At 40.2% G+C, this 20,333-nt stretch overlaps 1 protein-coding gene across 3 annotated transcripts in view; it reads left to right on the top strand.

Moving 5' to 3' along the window:
• Positions 1-15,222: 15,222 nt before the first annotated feature.
• Positions 15,223-20,333, top strand: part of lemd3 (LEM domain containing 3) — a 52,597-nt gene continuing 47,486 nt past the window's right edge. The window contains exon 1 of one of the 3 annotated variants that reach the window (XM_043709658.1): positions 15,223-17,328. In XM_043709658.1, coding sequence (XP_043565593.1) covers positions 15,861-17,328 — 1,468 coding nt within the window. In that variant the 5' untranslated portion in view covers positions 15,223-15,860. The remainder of the gene's footprint in view (positions 17,329-20,333) is intronic. The other 2 variants (XM_043709656.1, XM_043709657.1) reach the window with 2 other exon arrangements.

Below are 20,333 nucleotides of genomic sequence, written 5' to 3'. Positions count from 1 at the left end.
TTCAAATCACCTTTTTAGGACTTTAACCAAAACTTCTGATCTGGAGCTTCTTTGTAGTTCTAAACTATCTTCCTTTTTCAGAAGCAACTGTTTTACAGCAGGAACTCCCCCTGCCATTCTGCTTTTTAAAAGAAATCAGCATGGTAACATAAGTATTTACAAGTTAATCATTAAACCCTTCTGACCCAAATCTACATGCCAAAAACTCAAAATTCAAATTTTAACATAAATATTAAAATATAGATGAATCATACATCTTACAAAACAGTAAATACATTTCATCAACCGATTTGTTAGTCCTCAGCATGATTAATTTGTTGATATTGTCAGGCATTTATATTATAACCTTCAAAAACTATAACCTTTTGGTCCAGTTTTGATTATCTAAAGATATATCTAAAGATAGCATGGGTATGCATTTACAATTTTTCTATAACCATGTCAAGTTCAGCCCAATGGTAAAACCTTTCCAATTTTATGTTTTATGCTTATAAAATGTATATCAACGGCCTCATACTAAGACAATATTGGACACAACAGATGTTGTGCATGTGTGGTGACATGCTTTCCTAAGATTTTCAACAGTTTAAGGTTGAAGGATTACCAGACATTATGTTTAGACTGGTTCCCATAAAATGGATTTTGCGTGTAACAGATTAAAGGTGATGTGAGAAGGATTCATTAGACATAAATATTTTACTTGTAATGCACGCAAGTGGAATATGGGGGAGGGAGAGGAAGTTATCTGATGTTTCTTCAATCAGACTGAGAATAAGGATTCAGTTAGCAGCGTGATATTTTGCTGGTATATCTGCATGATATTTAGTTAAATTTAATAAATGTTGGCAGTCTTTTATCATGGGAAGTATTCTTACTTCATATCCATGCATATTTTTCTATCGTCAAAGTAAACAAAATAATTCACTGCAGAAGAAAAATAACATGACACAGCTGCAAATACATGCTATTATTCTGAAACACCTGATTGCACAAAAGAATACTCCCAAAAGAACAATGGAATTCAAACAATTCTGTACATATACTGTGGTAAAGGAATATTAATAAAGTTTCTGGCACAGGAACAAAATGTCATGTTTGAACATTCAAAACATTCTCTTATAGTAAAATTGAAGGGGCCTGACTTGGACATTAGTTTTTCTTGTTTTACAAACACAGATGCTTAGGCATCAGAAACCTCAAACTATTATTTTTTTTCAAAGCAAGTGTTCAGTATTAATTCAAGTAATTACTCCTTTGAACTACCTGTGGTGCACATGTAGGCTATTTAGCTAAAGAACAAAGAAAAAAATTCAATCCATCACCAGCTTGGTTGAGTTAGTAGTACTATAGCTTCTGGAGCTTGAAATTTGCGATACAAGTGGCATTATAGATTTGAGTATTTAATCACATTGATACCCCAGGGTGTTGCTGAGAGAGGACTGCATTATTTGAAATGCTGTTGTTTGTATGAGATGTCAAATTGAGGTCCCACATGGTTTTTCAGGTGGATGTGGAAAATCCCACAGTGCAACATAGAAAAGGAAGGGATTTTCCTCACATATTGGCCAACATTCTTTCCTCATTAAATAAAGTCAAAAACTATTTATCTGCCAGTTCATTCATTTGCTGTACATGTTGGAAATATGGCTGCCATATTCCTCGGTTGTACGGTTAGAAGATCCAGTGGATGTGATGAAGCACAACATAAATTAAAGTTCTGTCTTATTCAATTTGAGTATGGTAGTACATTCCTACATAACGCTGGAATCTTTAATCCAATTCTAAAATAGATATTGAGATGTATTCCTTTAAATAGTTTTCTATTTATATATTTTCTTATAAGAATGGAAACAAGACATTTTGGTTCACTTGTCCAAAAGTGACTTATTTCAGAAACACTGGGAGTAATAAAGATTAAACTAAATGCTTTTTTTCATTTTCTGAATATATTGTATGCTGGAACATTAACATATATGCACACTAATGAGACAGGAATTGCCATGTGAACATTCATGTGCAAAATGGATGGCCAATCACATGACCAAAAGAAGACCCTAAATTTGTGTTCTTCATTTAGTAAACAAAACAAGTAGGCTTACAGCAGTATTTGTGCTTAACATTGGTAGTTTGGTGTGGATGGGTGATTTTCATATGTGGTTTAAACCCCTTAAAGGCAGGTTGCACCCCTTTAAAGGGAAGGTGCATTTTTGGCTGAAGTAACTCAGAAAAGATGCTACACAATTACAGGCATGGCAGAATGTGCAAGATCCCAGATTTCAAATGCTTTGTTTCAAAGAAGAGGTCAGTATTTTGAAGGGAATTTCCCCAGGTAAGAAGAAGAGCAATGAACTGCCACCCAAAAACAAAACACCCAAAGCAAGTGTTTTATCATCGGCACACTTCACTGAATTAAAATAACTTGGACTGAGCTTTTTGAATAACTTAAAGTATTTTTGGACTGCCAACACTGGAGTTGAGGCCCTAACACCAATTTGCATGGTCTTTGGGTCAATTTCTTCTGGCAGATCCAGCGTCAAATCCTAACAAGTCTGATAATTGAACATTAGAGCCTTAATCTTTTAGCTATTCGGATAGTGCAATGACGTATCATTGCTATCCTTCCAATTAAGTATGAAACACACTATTTTTCCCAACTGGTCTGCGCTGGAATTGATTCTCTATTGAGAAGTCTCTTCCCCCTACACTTCATCTAATAGTGTATTTATCATGTGGTTATTTTATTGGACTAATAATCCAGAAATAAGAAAATAAAACAAAAACTGTGGATACTGGAAATCCGAAACAAAAACAGAAATTGCTGGAGAAACTCAGCAGGTCTGGGACCATCTCTGGAGAGAAAACAGAGTTAACATTTCAAGTCCAGTGACCCTTCTTCAGAAGTTCTGCAGAACTGTTCTCTTAATCCCAATTGGATTAGTTTTACTTGGAATCATTATTTTCAAATTTCGTCAAATGCAGCCTTGACATTAACAGCAGATATTCTTATTGCATCACTGGAATTGAGCCATTGTATCCTTGTTTGGAATCTATCTGGACATCCTAGTGATCCTAATACAACTTGAAGTGCCACATGATTGATGATCCCTTCCACCGCTTTGCTGTTGATGACGAGCAGTCAGATGAGGCAATAATAAGCCAAATTGCATTTATCACGCTTTTTAAGGGCATGACATAATTTTCCAGTTTGTCAGGCACTTTGTAGTAAATGTACTGTAACAGCTTGGCTCGAGGCACAGCTAGTTCTGGAGTACAGATGTTTCACTCTGTAGCTGGGATATTGTCTGGATCATTCACTATTGCTGTGCATTCAGCGATTTCTTAATATTATTGAACGAAGAAAATTGACCAAAGACCAGTTGCTGAGAATAGTGTGACCTCTGAAGAAGACTGAAAAAGATTATCAGCTAAGTCAGTTTGATAGAGGGGCGTTGGATTGGATGTGTGGGATATGAAGGGGGTGTGGTTCTTTGTGACATCAAAGGTACGTCGCAATCATCAGAGAGGATGATGAGAATTTGCTTAAGAAATTAGAGGTGAACTCTTGTTTCTTTTATCCCACAAGAAGTGCTCTAAAAAATACAAAGCTGTTGCAACTGTCTGCACAAGTGTGCATTTTGCTGCAGATATTGCGAGCCTTCAGAAATCTGGTCTCCATTTGGAAATTCAAATCAAATACCCGCTTTGCTATGTGAACCTGATCCAAAAATTGGCCAAGGCTTTCCGATTGCCATCTGAAAAAAAAATTCACAGATAGCAATCCCCTTTAAAATTACTTATTTAATTGCTGGCAATTTTTCCAATCCAAATTCATAGTCTAGTTTGATCTGAATGAATCCATTGGGGGTAAAGGGGAGAAGCCCACTTAATGCAACAGCAGCATTATAAGTCAAGATTTTCCTCATATTTACTTGCTGCATATTTCAGGATTAAACTGTTTTAAAGTGCCAGAATAACTTTGACAACGACTAAGGAAAGGTAAGTGTGTATGGTAAATGAGGGAGTAAGATGTCAGGTGTGTAAGTGGGTAATGGGTTGGAGGGTGGTATCATGGTTGGGGGAGGTGGACATAGTATTGGGGTGGAATGGCTGGCAGGATAGGGCAGGAGTGTTGTCAGCTCCAGCAAATTATTGAGTGCCCGGTTGGTTCAGGTCAGGGTTTAGGTTGAAGGTTTTGATTGGTGAGGAAGAGAAGACGTCTGTGATGTAACATTGTGTCACGGGGGATGGATATCAGGTCCACCAAGGCTGAATCAGGGAGAGGGATGGTTTCAGACTAGGCAGGGGAAGATTTAGGGTCAGCTTGCCCAGGCGTAGGCCAGTTGTCATATTGGGAGATGGTCAGGTTTGGAGGTGGTGTTAGGCCCTGAGATGTCATTGGTCAGAGGGGTGTAGTTGATGGGGGTAGGGGTGGGGGTAGGTGTGTGGTGAAGGGAATGGTGAATCAAGGGTTCAGCTCAATTGTTTCCAAGAAGGTAGAGCAGGTTTTATTTAATCATAGAATCCCTACAGTGAAGAAGGAGGCCTTAAGGCCCTTTGAGTCTGCACTGGCCCTCCGAAGACAATCCCACTCAGACCTAGTCCTTCACCCTATCCTTGTAACCCACATTTACTTTGACTGACTCTCCTAACCTACACATCTTTGGACATTACACGATTAGATGGCCAATCGAATACAGGTCCTTGATGATATGAGACAGTAGTGCTAACCATTGAGCCACCATGCCACCCTAACATTTTCTGGGTAACTGTTGACATAAGTGAAATTACTAACTGGAAGGTCCCACACACAGGGAATTTCAATTTTCCAGACAATTCTCCGAGAGTTAGTTTGTGCAGACATTTGCATGCACAACTATACTGCAGAAATCTGGATTGTTATAATGAAGTGTCCATCTCTCCAAAAGGGACAGATGCACACTACGTTCCTACCAGCATGAACATATCAACACGAGAATACAGAATAGGCCACAGATGCATCAGTCGATTTTTTTAAAGCCATCTCCAGTCTGGGGAGTTTGGAGGGAGCGTATTTGTCAATGAGCCAGGCATTGAGGTTGGGCATTAAAATTAGATGAACCCCATTTATGGACTGTCCTGCCTCATTGTCTATATCAAATTGAGACAATAATAGTTAATTGATTCACCTAAACCTCAATGAGCCTTTAAGAATAGCAGGATTTGGTTTCCAGAGATCCATACCTCAAAGAGGAATTAAATGTTGCCATATTTATTGAAATGTTAACTGGCGAATCTCTTAAGGAACAAATTATATCCTCTCACTAACTGTTAATTGGAGAAAATAGACATATGGGCAGCCAGCCTGCTTTTAAAACTGGAGACTTTGTGGTGCAGGCTTGGCTGGGAAACTGGAAGATAAGGTGTATGAGGTCAGATTTCGAATTTTTAAAAGTTACATACAAACAAATGTAATGCCAAAAATATGCAAGTTGACCCATTAAAGGTTAAAAAAAGTAGCTTTTTTCCCTTTCTTCATTTTTCAAGGATAAATAAGAATTGAGGTAAAGAAGCAGGATTTATTTTACAACTTGACTTTTTGAGTATCTGTTGTAGACTAACAGTTTGTTTATGTTTCTTTGCCATGGCAATTTATGACCTACCTGGACTGGTTTCACTGATGGTGTAAACTTTGTTCTCCTACCACATTTTCCTGATTATAACATGGGAATGAGTGGATTCCTTGCTGCTGGCTCCCTTTTCATGCTGTCAGCTGTGGTTGTACTCAGAAGGATGTTGAGGTTCTGCATTGAAAAAATGCGATAGAGCCAGTATTCTGTTCTAAAAAAATAGACTGTCCTTCTTAAAGGAAGCTGCAATAAATAATATTGCGAGAATTTAAAGGATCCAAATGGAACACCAATGGAGAGAGAAGATTCTAGGCTACTACCATGTGCTGACTCATATAACAGTTATAAGGGGGTAACATAAATAGGGGTGTAGATACTGTTTTCTGGAACAACAAGATGACTGTTGCCCACCTATGCCAAGGTTCAGAACATTGCTTTTGGATTGAAGAGATACTTGGACTAGAGAGGAAGAATCCAGTTGTTGTGGTCCACGTAGATAGCAACAATGTAAGTAAAATTCAGAAAGAGATTCTGCTGAGCATTCATGAGCAGTTTGGGGCTAAATTAAAAAGCAGAATCACCAGAATACTACATGAAAAACAGAACCTCCAGAATAATATCTGAATCACGTCCAAGTTGGCATGTATGGCTCAAAGTTTGATGTAGAAGAATCGGGTACTGAATCATGAGCCACAGGCACCAATACTGGGAAAAGAAAGACCAAAATCCTACAGAGTCATATAATGAGGGTTGTAGATAGAGCTTTAATCAGGAACTCTATCAACAAACACATCGACTTGGACCCCATTTACAACCCTCTGAAAATAAAAACTCTAGAATTGACATCACCAACCCAAGTAAACCTAAAAACTTAAATAGAAAGCGGGTCACTAACACCTGTGCTTCACCGGAGGCTCACTGCTGATGTTACCCAGTATGGTGATGAAACATTTGAAAATGACCCTTCCAGCTGAGCAAGCAAACTTACATCCAGAACCTGAAGCTGAGCTACAAATCTTCTCAAAACTCACTAGCTTTTAGTTAATTAGTTGCGGGGGGTGGGGGAGTTCAATTGAAGGGAAGTTTAAAAAGTCAAAAGGAGAGGTGCAGAGCAGTGAAGGGGTGAACAATGATGAAGATGTGACAGGAAGGGGTAGAAAATATATACAGAAAAGTGCAGCCAAAATTAGAATCAGAGTAAGTTGAATTGGTAAAAAGTCAAAGCTCATGTCTCTTTATCTGAATGCATGCACCATTGGTAACAAGTTAAATGAATCATTGGCAGCACAAACAGAAATAATGAATATGACTTGATTGCAGAGTGAGAAAGATTCAGCATTCAGGAGTATTCAACATTCCAGAAGAATAGTCAAAATAAAAGGAGTTGACATAGAATTGTTAATAAAGCATAGTATCAGTGTGGTGGTGAGTAATGATTTAGGTGCAATAGATCATGATGGGGAATCAGTTTGGGTGCAAGTTGAAATAGTAAAGGAAAGAAGTTGCAGGGTGGGAGTTGTCTATAGGCCACAGAAGAGTTGCCTCACCACAGGAGGAAGTGTAATCAGGAATTAATGGAGGCACGGAAGAAGGACATTACAATCACCATGGGTGATTTTAATCTGCATATTTACTGGACCTTGGAAGTTCACATTACTGAAGAAAACTACAACAGGGAACATTGGTCCTAGAGCCTCAATTACTCAATTATTGATAGTGGCAGGTGGAGAGTGTAATACATCCAAATCTGCTGACAATACAAAAATAGGTGGGAGAGCATGTTGTGATGTAAACATAAAGAATCCACAAAGAGATAATGATAGTTTGAGTGAGTGAGCGAAAACTTGGAAGATAGAGTTTAATGTATGAACATGTGATAGCATGCACCTTTGTTGAAACAATCAAAAGACAGACGAATATTTAAATGGAGAGAGACTCCAAAAAAGTAGAGCACGGAGGGATATGGATGTTGTTGTGAATGAAACACAGAAGTCTAGCATGCAGGTGCAGCAAGTAATTAAGAAGTCAGATTGAATTTTGACCTTTATAGCTAGGAGGTTGGAGCTTAAAAATAGAGGAGTCTTGGTACAACTGAACAGGGCGTTGGTGAGGCCACACCTCATGTTCTATGTACAGGTTTGGCCCCTGTATTTAAGAAAAGATATACTGGAATTGGAAGCAAAAAGATTCACTAGGTTGATTCTTGGAATGAAAGAGCTTACTTATAGGTTATGCATTTATTCATTCACATTTAGAAGAATGAGAGGTGATCTTACCTAAACATACAAGCCTCTGAGGGAGGATGGGCTTGACAGGTTAAATGTTGAGAAGATATTTCCATTACTGAGGGAATTTTGATGTATGGGACATAGTTACAGAATCAGGAACATTCGTTTAAAACAAAGATGTGAAAGAATGTCTTCGCCCAGAAGATAATGAAAGTCTGAAATTCCCTACCCCAGCGAGTTGACTGAAAGTATTTTAAGAGAAGGTAGATAGTTTTTTGAAATATTGGGGAGTTGAGGGCATGGTGCACCAGCGGAAAGAGGAGTTGAGGCCTGGGGTAAGTTAGCCATGATCTTGTTGAATGGTAGGGTTGGTTTGAGGGGCCAAACAGCCTACATCGGTACTCATTTCTTACATTCTTATTTCATTCAGGTATCTGCTGCCAGAGGGAAACTTGAAATCTCACATAGTACTCTAATTCATGATCAAGCACAAATTTAGAGTTAGTTAGAAGCACTTAGTGCAACACATAAGCAAAAGGGAACAATTTGAACAGAGATCCAATGTAGAAAATCCAATATGTTCTGGTGAATTTCTCAGGGCCCAACTTGCTGATACCTGTTTTTTGGTGAGTGAAATGGCTGGGTAATTTGTAAATTACGCCAATGGTAGTGTAGTCAGTATTCTGGTCCTTTCATGGATTGCCATCTTAGAGTCATAGAGATGTACAGCGCGGAAACAGACCCTTCAACCCAACTTGTTCATGCCGACCAGATATCCTAACCTAATCTAGTCCCATTGCTCGCACTTGGCGTTTTTTAGATGTTGAAATTGTACTATCTGCCACCACTTTCTCTAGATCATTCCATACATGCACCACCCTCTGCGTGAAAAATGTGTCCCTTAGTTCTCTTTTAAATGTTTCCCCTCTCACCCAAAATCTATGCCCTTTAGTTCTGGACTCCTCCACCCCAGGGAAAAGACCTTGTCTAATTATCCTATCCATGCCACTCATGATTTGATAAAGGTCTATTGATGTGCAACAGTATTCTCATGTTAAAAGGTGCACTGCACAAGATGTCTACCTCATAGGAATCCTATACCAATTTGTCCCAGGTAAAGTTCTGGTCCATCACTCCATTAAGATCAACAAAAAAATCCCTCCTTAATGTGAAATGTTTCCCATACATGGGAAGCTACCTCTCATCTCAGACTGACATCTAAGGCGGAGCATCAACATGGTATCCAATCAGCAAGCATCACCTTTGGACACCTAAGGATGAAAGTCTTCAATGACCGTGACATCTGTGCCGATACCAAGATCACTGGGTACAAGGCAGTCATTCCTCTGACTATTCTTTAAGGCTCTGAAACTCAGACTGTGTACAGACCTCATCTCAAGGCCCTTGAGGAGTACATCAACGCTGTTTGAGATGGATTCTCTGCATAAGCTGGGAAGACAGGCTTACTAATGTCAGCATCCTTGAAGCAGCTAATAGCACCAGCATCAAGCCCATGATTATCTGAAACCAAGTCCACTCAGCCAGCCATGTGGTTAGGATGCCAGAATTCTGATTGCCAAAGTAAATCATCTTCGCTCAACTCAAGGAAGACACCTCAAAGAAGAGGAGGACAAAGATAGCATTTCAAAGTCTCCCTGAAAGCTTCTCTCAAGGAATGCCACATAGGTGTCAATGCATGGGACACCCTCATTCAGAAGAAACCAATTTGGAGGAAGCTTCTGTAATGAGGGGGCAAAGTTATTTGAGATCTGCCACTGGAAAGGAAACCTGGGAAAGGAAAGGCAGCAATTTCAAGGCCAAGGACAAATTCTACCTCCTGGAAACACCTGCCAAATGTGTAGTTGGAGATGCAGCTCTAGGATCAGACACATCAGCCACAAAAGGACCCACAAAATCCATGAGCAGATTCATTGAATTTCCTACGTGGACAAAGATATTTGTTAGTGAAGTGATTGCTGCTGACGATGATTATGTTCTTAGTGATGTTGATCAGGACTTCCTGTTGCTGCAACAATTTCCCTTTTATAAAATCTTAGGACAAAACAACTGTTTTGGGAGTGCCTTTCTCAGCCTCTAGTCTACAAAGAAAAATCTATCACCTGACTATTTAAAGTTACAATTTCCAAAGTTCAAAAATTTTTAAAAATTTAAAAGTGAGATTCTTATCCGTGGAATACTTCCTAAATGTTTTAAAATCTTCCTAACACTGTCTGTATACCATAACTGCATTAGTTTTGAATTTGTTTTAATTTATTTAATTGCAAAGTTATCTATTGTTTTAAGATTCTGAGTATCAATCCTCCATACTGTTTTTAAATTTCATTCCAAGTTATGCAATGAATATTTTTATGCTGCTAATTAAAATTTAGAGTGTTGTTTTGTTAACCATTTCTTATGTTCTACAATCTTAATTAAAAATATAGTATAAGAGAACTAGAATGTTGTAATAGGAGATGGCATTATAATAATTTACTTAATTGTACTTAATTGTATAAATGCTCCAACATTTGAGGAATTAATAATATCAGAGGTCCAGAAAAAATGTAAGTCAATGAATAGCTTTAGATTAAGGAAATCAGTTTCAGGAAGGCAAAGGCATAGAGTTTGTCCTGAATGTTTGCTCTGGTGTGGCATTTATGTTTCTGTTTTCAGCATCATTCCTTCTTCAGACTAGTAGCCAAGCACAAAAATGAAAGGGACAGGATGACAAAGAGACACCCTAAATCCTGAAGAAAGGAAAAGCCAAGTAGAAGAAAGCAGCAGAAATTAGATCAGAGAACAAAGTGTTTCAAATAGCAAAAACATGAAAACTATCCTAAAAATTGCACAAACCAGCTAAAGAAAAATATTATAATTGACAAAGGAGATCTTAAAATATATGTATGTCAACGTTTGTACTGTAGCTAATAAGGTTGGTGAGTTGCAGGAACAAATATCAACATGGGATTATGATTATGGTGTGCTTAATAAACAGAGAAATGGCTCAAATCAGGTCAGGAATGGGTTGTTAATATTTCTGGCTAATAAATCTCCCTTAAGAAACAATGAAGAATGAAAAAAAAAGAGTTATGAAAGAATTGATAAAAAAAGACATGCGGGGCAACACTTTTGGACAGAGAATGTTTCGTGTGTGGAGTTATGTGTCAGTGAAAGTGGTGGATGAAGGACAGTTATAACATTTAAACATATTTGGATAAATGCATGAATAAGAAAGGTTTGAAGGGATGTGGGCTAAGTGCAGGCAGGTGGGACTAGTTTAGTTTGGGAACATGTTTGACGTGGACTGTTTGGACTTAAGGGTCTGTTTCCATGCTGTATGACTCTCTGATGTTATAAATCTAAGTTTAGAAAAAAATTAGATTGTTTGAGGACTCTGTCGAAGAAGAGGGAAAGCTTTTACATTGTTGAGTGCCTTTATTATAAAGCATCACCTGTGAGAAAGTAGTTCAGTATAAATGAGTCACATTGCACTTACACAAACAATTTATTTTGGATTATCAGTTGGACTCACAATGTGATTTATTTAAGCTTGTTAGAAGCTACATTAATTCATTACAGGCATCTGTCCCCTGCACAAAGAAAGGGGCATGCCCAGACATTGTGCTTTTTTTTAATCAACAAAGCATGAAGGTTCAATACCAAAAGAGAAAATGCTGGAAAATCTCAGCAGGTCTGGCAGCATCTGTAAGGAGAGAAAAGAGCTGACGTTTCGAGTCTAACTCTTTTCTCTCCTTACAGATGCTGCCAGACCTGCTGAGATTTTCCAGCATTTTCTCTTTTGGTTTCAGATTCCAGCATCCGCAGTAATTTGCTTTTATGAAGGTTCAATAGTTCCTTATATTCACAATGGAATCAACTCAATCAATCAGTGCTGATTTGTCAGCCAATCAGCACCCTATATTGTTGTTCTTTGAAATTTCGCACTCTTGTCAAAATCTGGTGAGTGCAAGATGCAAAGTTTCAACAACATATATTTCAGTCATATACACCTTCTGTTCTACAAGTAATTTTGTTGGTTCATCTTTCCTCCCATCCTTTTTTCTAAGGTTTGGGCCATGGATTTCCATTGATGGTCCATACTTAGGAGCAAAGTACTTCAATGGTTTGCCATTGTCTTTTGCAGTATAAAGTTAAAAATCACATAACGCCAGGTTATAGTCCAACAGGTTTACTTGGAAGCACTAGCTTTCAGAGTGCTTCTCCTTCATCAGGTGGTTGTGGAGGTTAAAATCATAAGACACAGAATTTATACCAAAAGATTACAGTGTCATATTGAACAAACTTGGATTGCTAAGTCTTTCATCTTTTAGAATGGGTTGCAGGTTTTGGTTCATTAATATGTAAATCCCAGAACTGCTTTTAAGTCAACCACCACCCTCTGTCTTTTACCTTTGAGCCAGTTCTGTATCCAAATGGTTAGTTCTCCCTGTATTCCTTGAGATCTAACCTTCGTAACCAGTCTCCATGGGAAACCTTGTTGAATGCCTTACTGAAGTTCATATAGATCACATCCACCCCTCTGCCCTCATCAATCCTCTTTGTTACTTCTTCAAAAAACTCAATCAAGTTTGTGAGACATGATTTCCCATGCACAAAGCCATGCTGACTATCCCTAATCAGTCCTTGCCTTTCCAAATACATGTGCATCTTGTTCATCAGGATTCCCTCCAACAACTTGCCCACCACCGACGTCAGGCTCCCTGGCTTGTCCTTACCACCCTTCTTAAACAGTGGCACCATGTTAACCACCCTCCTGTCTTCCGGCACCTCACCTGTGACTATTGATGATACAAATATCTCAGCAAAGGGCCCAGCAATCACTTTCCTAGCTTCCCACAGAGTTCTAGGGTACACCTGATCAGGTCCTGGGGATTTATCCACTTTTATGTGTTTCAAGACATCCAACACTTCCTCCTCTATAATATGGACATTTTTCAAGATGCCACCACTACTGGTGGTGGAGGGTTGTTTTCAGACTGGAGGCCTGTGACCAGTGGAGTGCCATAAAGATCAGTCCACTACTTTTTGTCATTTATATAAATGATTTGGATGTGAGCATAAGAGGTATAGTTAGTAAGTTTGCAGATGACACCAAAATTGGAGGCATAGTGAACAGTGAAGAAAGTTACCTCAGATTACAACAGGATCATGATCAGATGGGCCAATGGGCTGAGAAGTGGCAGATTGAGATTAATTTAGATAAATGTGAGGTGCTGCATTTTGGGAAAGCAAATCTTATACACTTAATGGTAAGTTCCTGGGGAGTGTTGCTGAATAAAGATAAAGTAGCAGGTTCATAGCTACTTGAAAGTGGAATCGCAGGTAGATAAGATAGTGAAGAAGGCATTTGGTACGTTTTCCTTTATTGGTCAGAGAATTGAGTACAGGACATTGGTTAGGTCACCTTTGGAATGTTGCGTATGATTCTGGTCTCTTTCCCACTGGAATGATATTGTGAAACTTGAAAGGGTTCAGAAAAGACTTACCAAAGATGTTGCCAGGCTTGGAGGAGTTGAGCTATAGGGATAGGTTGAATAGACTAGGGCTGTTTTCCCTGGAGTGTTGGAGGCTGGGGGGTGACCTTATAGCGGTTTATAAAATCATGAGGGGCATGGATAGGTTGAATAGACATGGTCTTTTCCTTGGGGTGGGGGAGTCCAGAACGAGAGGGTGAAAGGGGAAAGATATAAAAGACACCTAAGGGGCAGCTTTTTCATGCAGAGGTTGGTACTTGTATGGAATGAGCTGCCAGAGGAAGTGGTGGAGACTAGTACAATTGCAACATAGGAAGTACAATAGGAAGAGTTCAGAGGAATATGGGCCAGGTGGGACTAGATTGGATTGGGATATCTGGTCGGCATGGACAAGTTGGACCAAGGAGTCTGTTTCCATGCTGTGCATCTCTATGATTCTTTGAACTTTTCGAGATAACTTAAGGTTTTATAACAAGAGGTGACATCTCAGCTCACAAAGTTAAAAATCACAACACCAGGTTATAGTCCAACAGGTTTATTTGGAAGCACTAGCTTTCGAAGTGCTGCTCCTTCATCAGGTGGTTGTGGAATATAAGATCATAAGACACAGAATTATAAAACAGGTTATAAAATGTTTCCTTAAAAAAGGCAATATGTATTGGTATTGGAGAAATCCAGAGAAGGTTCATTCCACTCAAGATATGGAGGGATTTTCTCATGAGGAGAGTTTGAATAGTTTGGGTCTATACTCATTTGCATTTAGAAGAGCGAGAGGTAACATTGTTGAAACATACAAGATTCTCAGGGACTTGACAAGTTTGATGCAGAGAGATTATTTTCCCTTGTGACCTATTCTTAGAGTAAGGCTTCCCCAATTAGCAGAGAGATGAGAAGGAATTTATTCTCTGAAGATAGAGAATCTGTGGAATTCTATACCATAGAGGGTTGGTGATGCTAGGTTATTGAGTATATTCAAGGCTGAGATGCAAATATTTTTAACCAGTAAAGTATCAAGATAGTGAAGTTGCGGATTATCAGCCATCTACATGTTTCCCTCCAAATTCCACACCATTGTGATTTATAAATATTCACTGTTCCTTCACTGTTCCTGGAAATCATCAAAGTCCCTTTCAAAAAACACTGTAGGTTTGCTGACATCACATAGATTGCTGCGGTCCAAGAAACCAGATCGGCACCATCTACCCAATTAAGGACAGGTATAAATGTTGATCTTGCCCAGAAGGCACAAAGATAAAAATAAAACATTTTTCAGGTATTGATTACTAAATTGTGCCAGTAATCAGTAAGATTCTCAGAATATAGGATTTGTTTTCCATGTGCATCTTGATGTAAACTTTTACTTGAATTCTAAAATGAAAAACCTTTCAATCCAATAATATCTTCCCCTTAAATCTTTTCTGAAAATTATGGAATTTACTGTATTTGATTTTGTTTTAATGATTCAACACTTATTTCAAATAATAGTCTCAGTATCAAAGCAGAAATCAGAGAAATATATTTCCCTTGAAGTTCTTAGAAATAACATGAAACATCGAGAAATTGAGGTTTAATCCAGTAGTCATTACAAATAGGAAAAGGTATTCCATTAATTGAGTTTTTTCTTGTCATTTTATTCCATCAACACATGTATTGTGGTAATAGCATTGGAAATAGGTAAAAGATTGTTTGCCTATGAAAAGGTAATGAGGTCACTTGATGAAACCTTTTGGAATATGTCTAACCAAAGTTGGAAATCCTAGTTGAAAATCAGTTACTTGCTTGCCACATCTGAAGAAACTATTGTTGCAATAGGAAGTGAATGGAGAAAAATAAGTATGTCTTAGAAAGGCAAACTCGAATGAAAGATGCGGAAATTAACACAATTTGCTTCAGTTATGACGATGTCTCTAGACCACTCTGAAACTGCAGTCATCACTTGTGGTGCAGGTACATGGTTTGCTGTGGTTCAAGAAGGCAACTCATCATCACCTTTTAAAGAACAACTAAGTGTTAGCTGCCTTCGACGTTGATACTCGCGTCCCATGAACGAACAAAAACATTTTTTGAAAGCGTCCAGGTAGTCTCGCTCAGCCTAATGAAGGTCTGGATTTTGAGTCAGGTTGCATTTAGGGCTGCCGTTATGATGCCCAAACATTCCGTAGACATCCCACAATCGCAAGACAATTTACTAGACGCTGTCAACACTAAGACAAGAATGTCACATTAACTTTCCTGAAGCTAATGGTCGAATCTAAAAGAACAACAGATGGAGGGAGCTACTGGCGCTCAGCAAAAAAAAAATCTGAAAACCTGAGCATGTCCCAAGTCGAAGAAACTCAATGGTTCTGGCATCATCTGAGGAGAGAAAGCGGAGTTAGCGTTTCTGCATCCAGTGAACCTTCTTCAGAACTGGCCATGGCTCAAATGCTAACTCGGTTTTCTCTCTCCACGGAGGCTGCCAGACCTGCTCCAGCACTTTTTCTTTTCAGTTCAGACCTTTAGCACCCACAGTTCTCTATATCATTCCCCAAATGGGACAGTCAGTACCTGTCGATTGTTATGAGCATTCCGGGTTTACAGAGCGTGGAGGACATTTCCCTTTTAAGGCCCCTTTTTCCTCCTCAGCCAGTTTAAAGCAGTGCACGAGGGGCCGGCGGTTGGGCCTGGGATGGAGGGGGAGGGGCGAGGTGCTAGGTGCTGCACGGCGGGGATGTTCGCGTCAGTTCCGGCAGTCTCACGCCTCGCGCGGTAAGATGGCGGCGCAGTTAACGGACGCGGAATTGTTTTCCGAATTGAAAAAGTTCGGTTTGGTCCCGGGTCCCGTGACCGAGAGCACGCGCCCCGTCTACCTGAAGAAGCTCAAGAAGCTGCGCGAGGAGCGCGGCGCCAGACCTAAAACCAGGAACGGCGGCAGCAGCAGCGGGGGAACAGGCCCGAGTTCGGGCCTGGGCCTCGGCGGGTTCACCACCTCCACGTCTGCCCCCGTAACCCCGGGCAAGCTGCTGGGTTTCAGCTCGGACGAATCGGACGCCGAGCCCAACGGCAGAAGGAGCGAGGCCGGCAAGAGGACGAGCAGGACGGATAAAGCTCCAGGCGACTGCCCCCGCCCGCGGCCTAGTCACAGCAAAGGGAGGAACACTCCTCCGAGAATGGTGAACAGCAACAATAACAGCGGCAGTGGAGGGGGCCTTTCGTCCGGGAAAGGGAACCCCACCCCTTGGTGGAGGCCGAACACAAGCGGCGGCGTCCAGCAGTCGCCGGAGGAAGAGGAACGACCTCTGGGAACAGATCTGCAGAGCCACAACAACACCAGCAGCAATCGAGTCTCCTACGTTAGGGATGGTAATTACTCTGACTCCGAGGATGAGCGAGAAGAAGAGTCGAGCCGGAGACCCAACTCCAGGCGGAGTCTCTCCAAGAAATTACTGGCCACCGTTAACAATCATAACCCGAGAGCGATGGTGGAGGAGGGCGGCGCCAAACGGATCCACGACGTCGCCGGCGGTCCTTACTGTCTAGACGCAAGGAGAGACCAACTGGAGGAGGAGGAAGAGGATCAGAGGGAGAAAGACGCCACAGCGGAGCCCACCATGTTATTGCGGTTCCGTAATTCCTCTTCCAAAAAGATTGGCCCAGGACTGCTGGCTTCTGAGAAGGAGAGTCTTTATAAGAGCAGCACCAGAAACAATAATCACGTTAGCGCCACAAGTAATTTTATCACCAGTCCAAGTGGCCCTTCGTCCTCCCTTCTGATCAATGCTAATCACTCAAACCATACGGGCAGTAACCACATTTACAGTGCATATCGTAAAAGCCCCAGAGAGCCTGAGGAGGAACTATTGCAGCAATTTAAAAGGGAGGGGGGTTCGGCGACCGGTGGGTTCAGTGCACACTACTTATCCATGTTTCTTTTAACTGCTGCATGTCTGTTTTTCGTCATATTGGGACTTACCTATATAAGGATGAGGGGTTCTGGAGGAACAGGAGGAGTTCTTAACGGTAAGTGTTGCAATAGAAGCATCAGAGTTTGCGGTGTGATAACTGCAAATTGCCAGACATTAATCTGTTCAGAAACGTTTTGTATGTTTATTGAATATGTATAGCAAAAATGGTATGTCTTTCACCTGGTTGTGGTAAGCTAGTTCTAGGCATAGTTCTATTATAGTCATGGTTACAAATTACAGTAGTTTTAAGGGCCAACCATATTTGATTCTGTAGCTAGGGGTACTTAATTTAAATGTCATTTAAATGTTTTATCAGGTGAAATATGACAGACCAATTCACTTGTTTATTTTGTACAAAATGATTACAATTGCAAAGCTATGTTGTAGCAGGACTGATCTACTACAATACAGTTTTCCCTTCTTGAAATTTGGTGTGATCTGAATCCACTTTTACCATTTACTGTATTTTTGCATTCTTTGGTATAATTTCCACCATACCTTTCAAAAGCAAGGTTTTAATTTAGTTGTAAATAGTGTTTGCACTTAATATCAGTAAATAGTTAAATCTTGGTTGGATCGTGTCACTGATGGGTATACATGTGCACATATTATCTTGTTTTCAGCACAAGTGTAGGGTATTATAGAATCATAGAGATTACAGCACGGAAATGGACCCTTTGGTCCAACTCATCCATGCCGACCCAAATATTCCATCCCAATCTAGTCCCACCTGCCAGCACCCGGCCCATATCCCTCCAAACCCTTCCTATTCATATACCCATCCAGTTGCTTTTTAAATGTTGCAATTGTACTTGCCTCCACCTTTTCCTCTGGCAGTTCATTCCATACACGTACCACCCTGTGTGTGAAAAAGTTGCCGTTAGGTCTCTTTCATATCTTTCCCCTCTCACCCTAAACCTATGCCCTCTATTTCTGGACTCGCCCACCCCAGGAAGAGACTTTTACTATTTATCCTATCTGTACCCCTCATGATTATCTTTTGATTTGAACTGTCATGAGGGTTTTTTGGCACTATGATCCCCTTTCAATAATACTAATGCCATTTTGTTGGTGTTACAACTTAGGCAGAGGAAGCTTTTTTTCTTGAGGAATATCACTCCATACATTTAAATCTGTTACTACATCTTGTTACGTATGCTTCAGAAACAAAATTCACATTTTTGAGGGTGTATTAAAACATTTGGGTCAAATGTGCTTGGCTTGCTTAAACCCTTCCAGTGGATTATTATAACTATTGTAATTTATCATGAGAACGTTTTATATTCAATTTGTTTGGTCAGCTATGTAGTTGTAGGCTCCGATAACAATGTGTAAAATAATGTCATTAAAGTCTTGGTCTCCATCTTTTTTGAATGCATTTTAGATGCTTTTAGGGCTCCCACCAATTTCTCATCCATATTCCATGGCATCATCATTGCAAAATGTAGGGCTCAGAATTTGTTTTAGGAGGGCTTCCAATAGCTGCTGTCATTAGTTAGATTTGCCTTTGCACCCTCCAGCTCAAAGTTACTGGGAATGCATGCTGATAAAATCAGAGAGGTGAAAGGACCAACTTGGATCTAAGTGATCGAGACAACCAATATAACTTTGAGATTTTTCATTGAGATGATGTGTATAGATGAGAGCATCTGATATAGTCTACTTGAACTTCGCAGGGTTTTTGATAAGGTACCATCTGGGAGACTAATAGCCAAGGTAAGAATGGGATCCAATGAACTTTAGCTTATTGAATCAAAAATTGGTTGCGTGGCAAAAAACCAAGGGTGTTTTAGTGACTGGAGGTCTGAGAGTTATGGGGTTCCATAGCAGTCAGTTGCTGTTTGGTATGTGTAAATCTTATTAATCAGTAAGTTCACGGATGATGTGAAAATTGCTGGGGTCTGCTCTATAGCAAATGGAATTCAATCTGGGCAAGTGTAAGGTGATGTAGCTGGGCAGACAAGGCAATAGTAGGACCCTGGGAAGCACCTAAAATCAGAGGGACCTAGGTATGCATGTTGACTGGTACCTTAAGGTAGCAGAACAGGTTGATTAAAGTGGTTAAGAAGACATATGAGATTCTTGCATTTCTCATATGAGCGATAGAGATGTACAGCATGGAAGCAGACCCTTTGATCCAACTTGTCCATGCCAACCCGATATCCTAAATTAATGTCCCATTTGCCAGCATTTGGCCCATATCCCTCAAAATTCATAATTCGTAAAGCAATTTAAATGTATTTTAAATTTTGTAATTGTACCAACCTCCACCCCTTTCTCTGGCAGCTCATTCCATGCACACACCACCCTCTATGTAAATGTTGCCCCTTAGGTCCCTTTTAAATCTTACATCTCTCACCGTAAACCTACGCCCTCTAGCTTTGGACTCCCCTAACCTGGGGAAAGACTTTGCTGATTCACCCTATTGATAGCCCTCAAGAACTTATAAACCTTTTATAAGGTCACATCTCCACTTCTGGTATTCCAGAGAAAATAGCCCCAGCCTCTCCCTATAGCCTCTCAGCCTCTCCCTATAGCTCAAACACGTCAATCCTGGCAACATCCTTAAATCTTTTCTAAACCCATTGTTCAACTTTTAATGTGTTTTCTATAGGAGGGAGATCAGAATTGAACGCAGTATTCGAAAATTGGCCTAACCAATGTCCTGTATAGCTGCAGCATGACCTCCCAACCCCCAAGCACAATGCATAAACCAATAAAAGCAAGGGTACCAAACCCCGCCTTAACTAATGTCTACCTGCGACTCCACTTTCAAGGAACTGTGAACTTGCGCTGCAAGGTGTCTTTAGTCGGCAGCACTCCCCAGGACCTTACCATTAAGTGTATAAGTCCTGCTCTAATTTGCCCTTACAAAATATAGCACCTCACATTTATCCAGATTAAACTCCATCTGCTACTACCTGGCCCATCTGATCAAGGCTGAAAATGTGTTGCTGGAAAAGCGCAGCAGGTCAGGCAGCATCCAAGGAACAGGAGAATAGACGTTTCGGGCATAAGCTCTTCTTCAGCTTATGCCCGAAACGTCGATTCTCCTGTTCC

The sequence above is a fragment of the Chiloscyllium plagiosum genome, chromosome 19, assembly GCF_004010195.1.
Source record: "Chiloscyllium plagiosum isolate BGI_BamShark_2017 chromosome 19, ASM401019v2, whole genome shotgun sequence".
Lineage (NCBI taxonomy): Eukaryota > Metazoa > Chordata > Chondrichthyes > Orectolobiformes > Hemiscylliidae > Chiloscyllium > Chiloscyllium plagiosum.
Note: the sequence above shows the minus strand (reverse complement) of the source record. Positions and strands in the feature narration are given on the sequence as shown.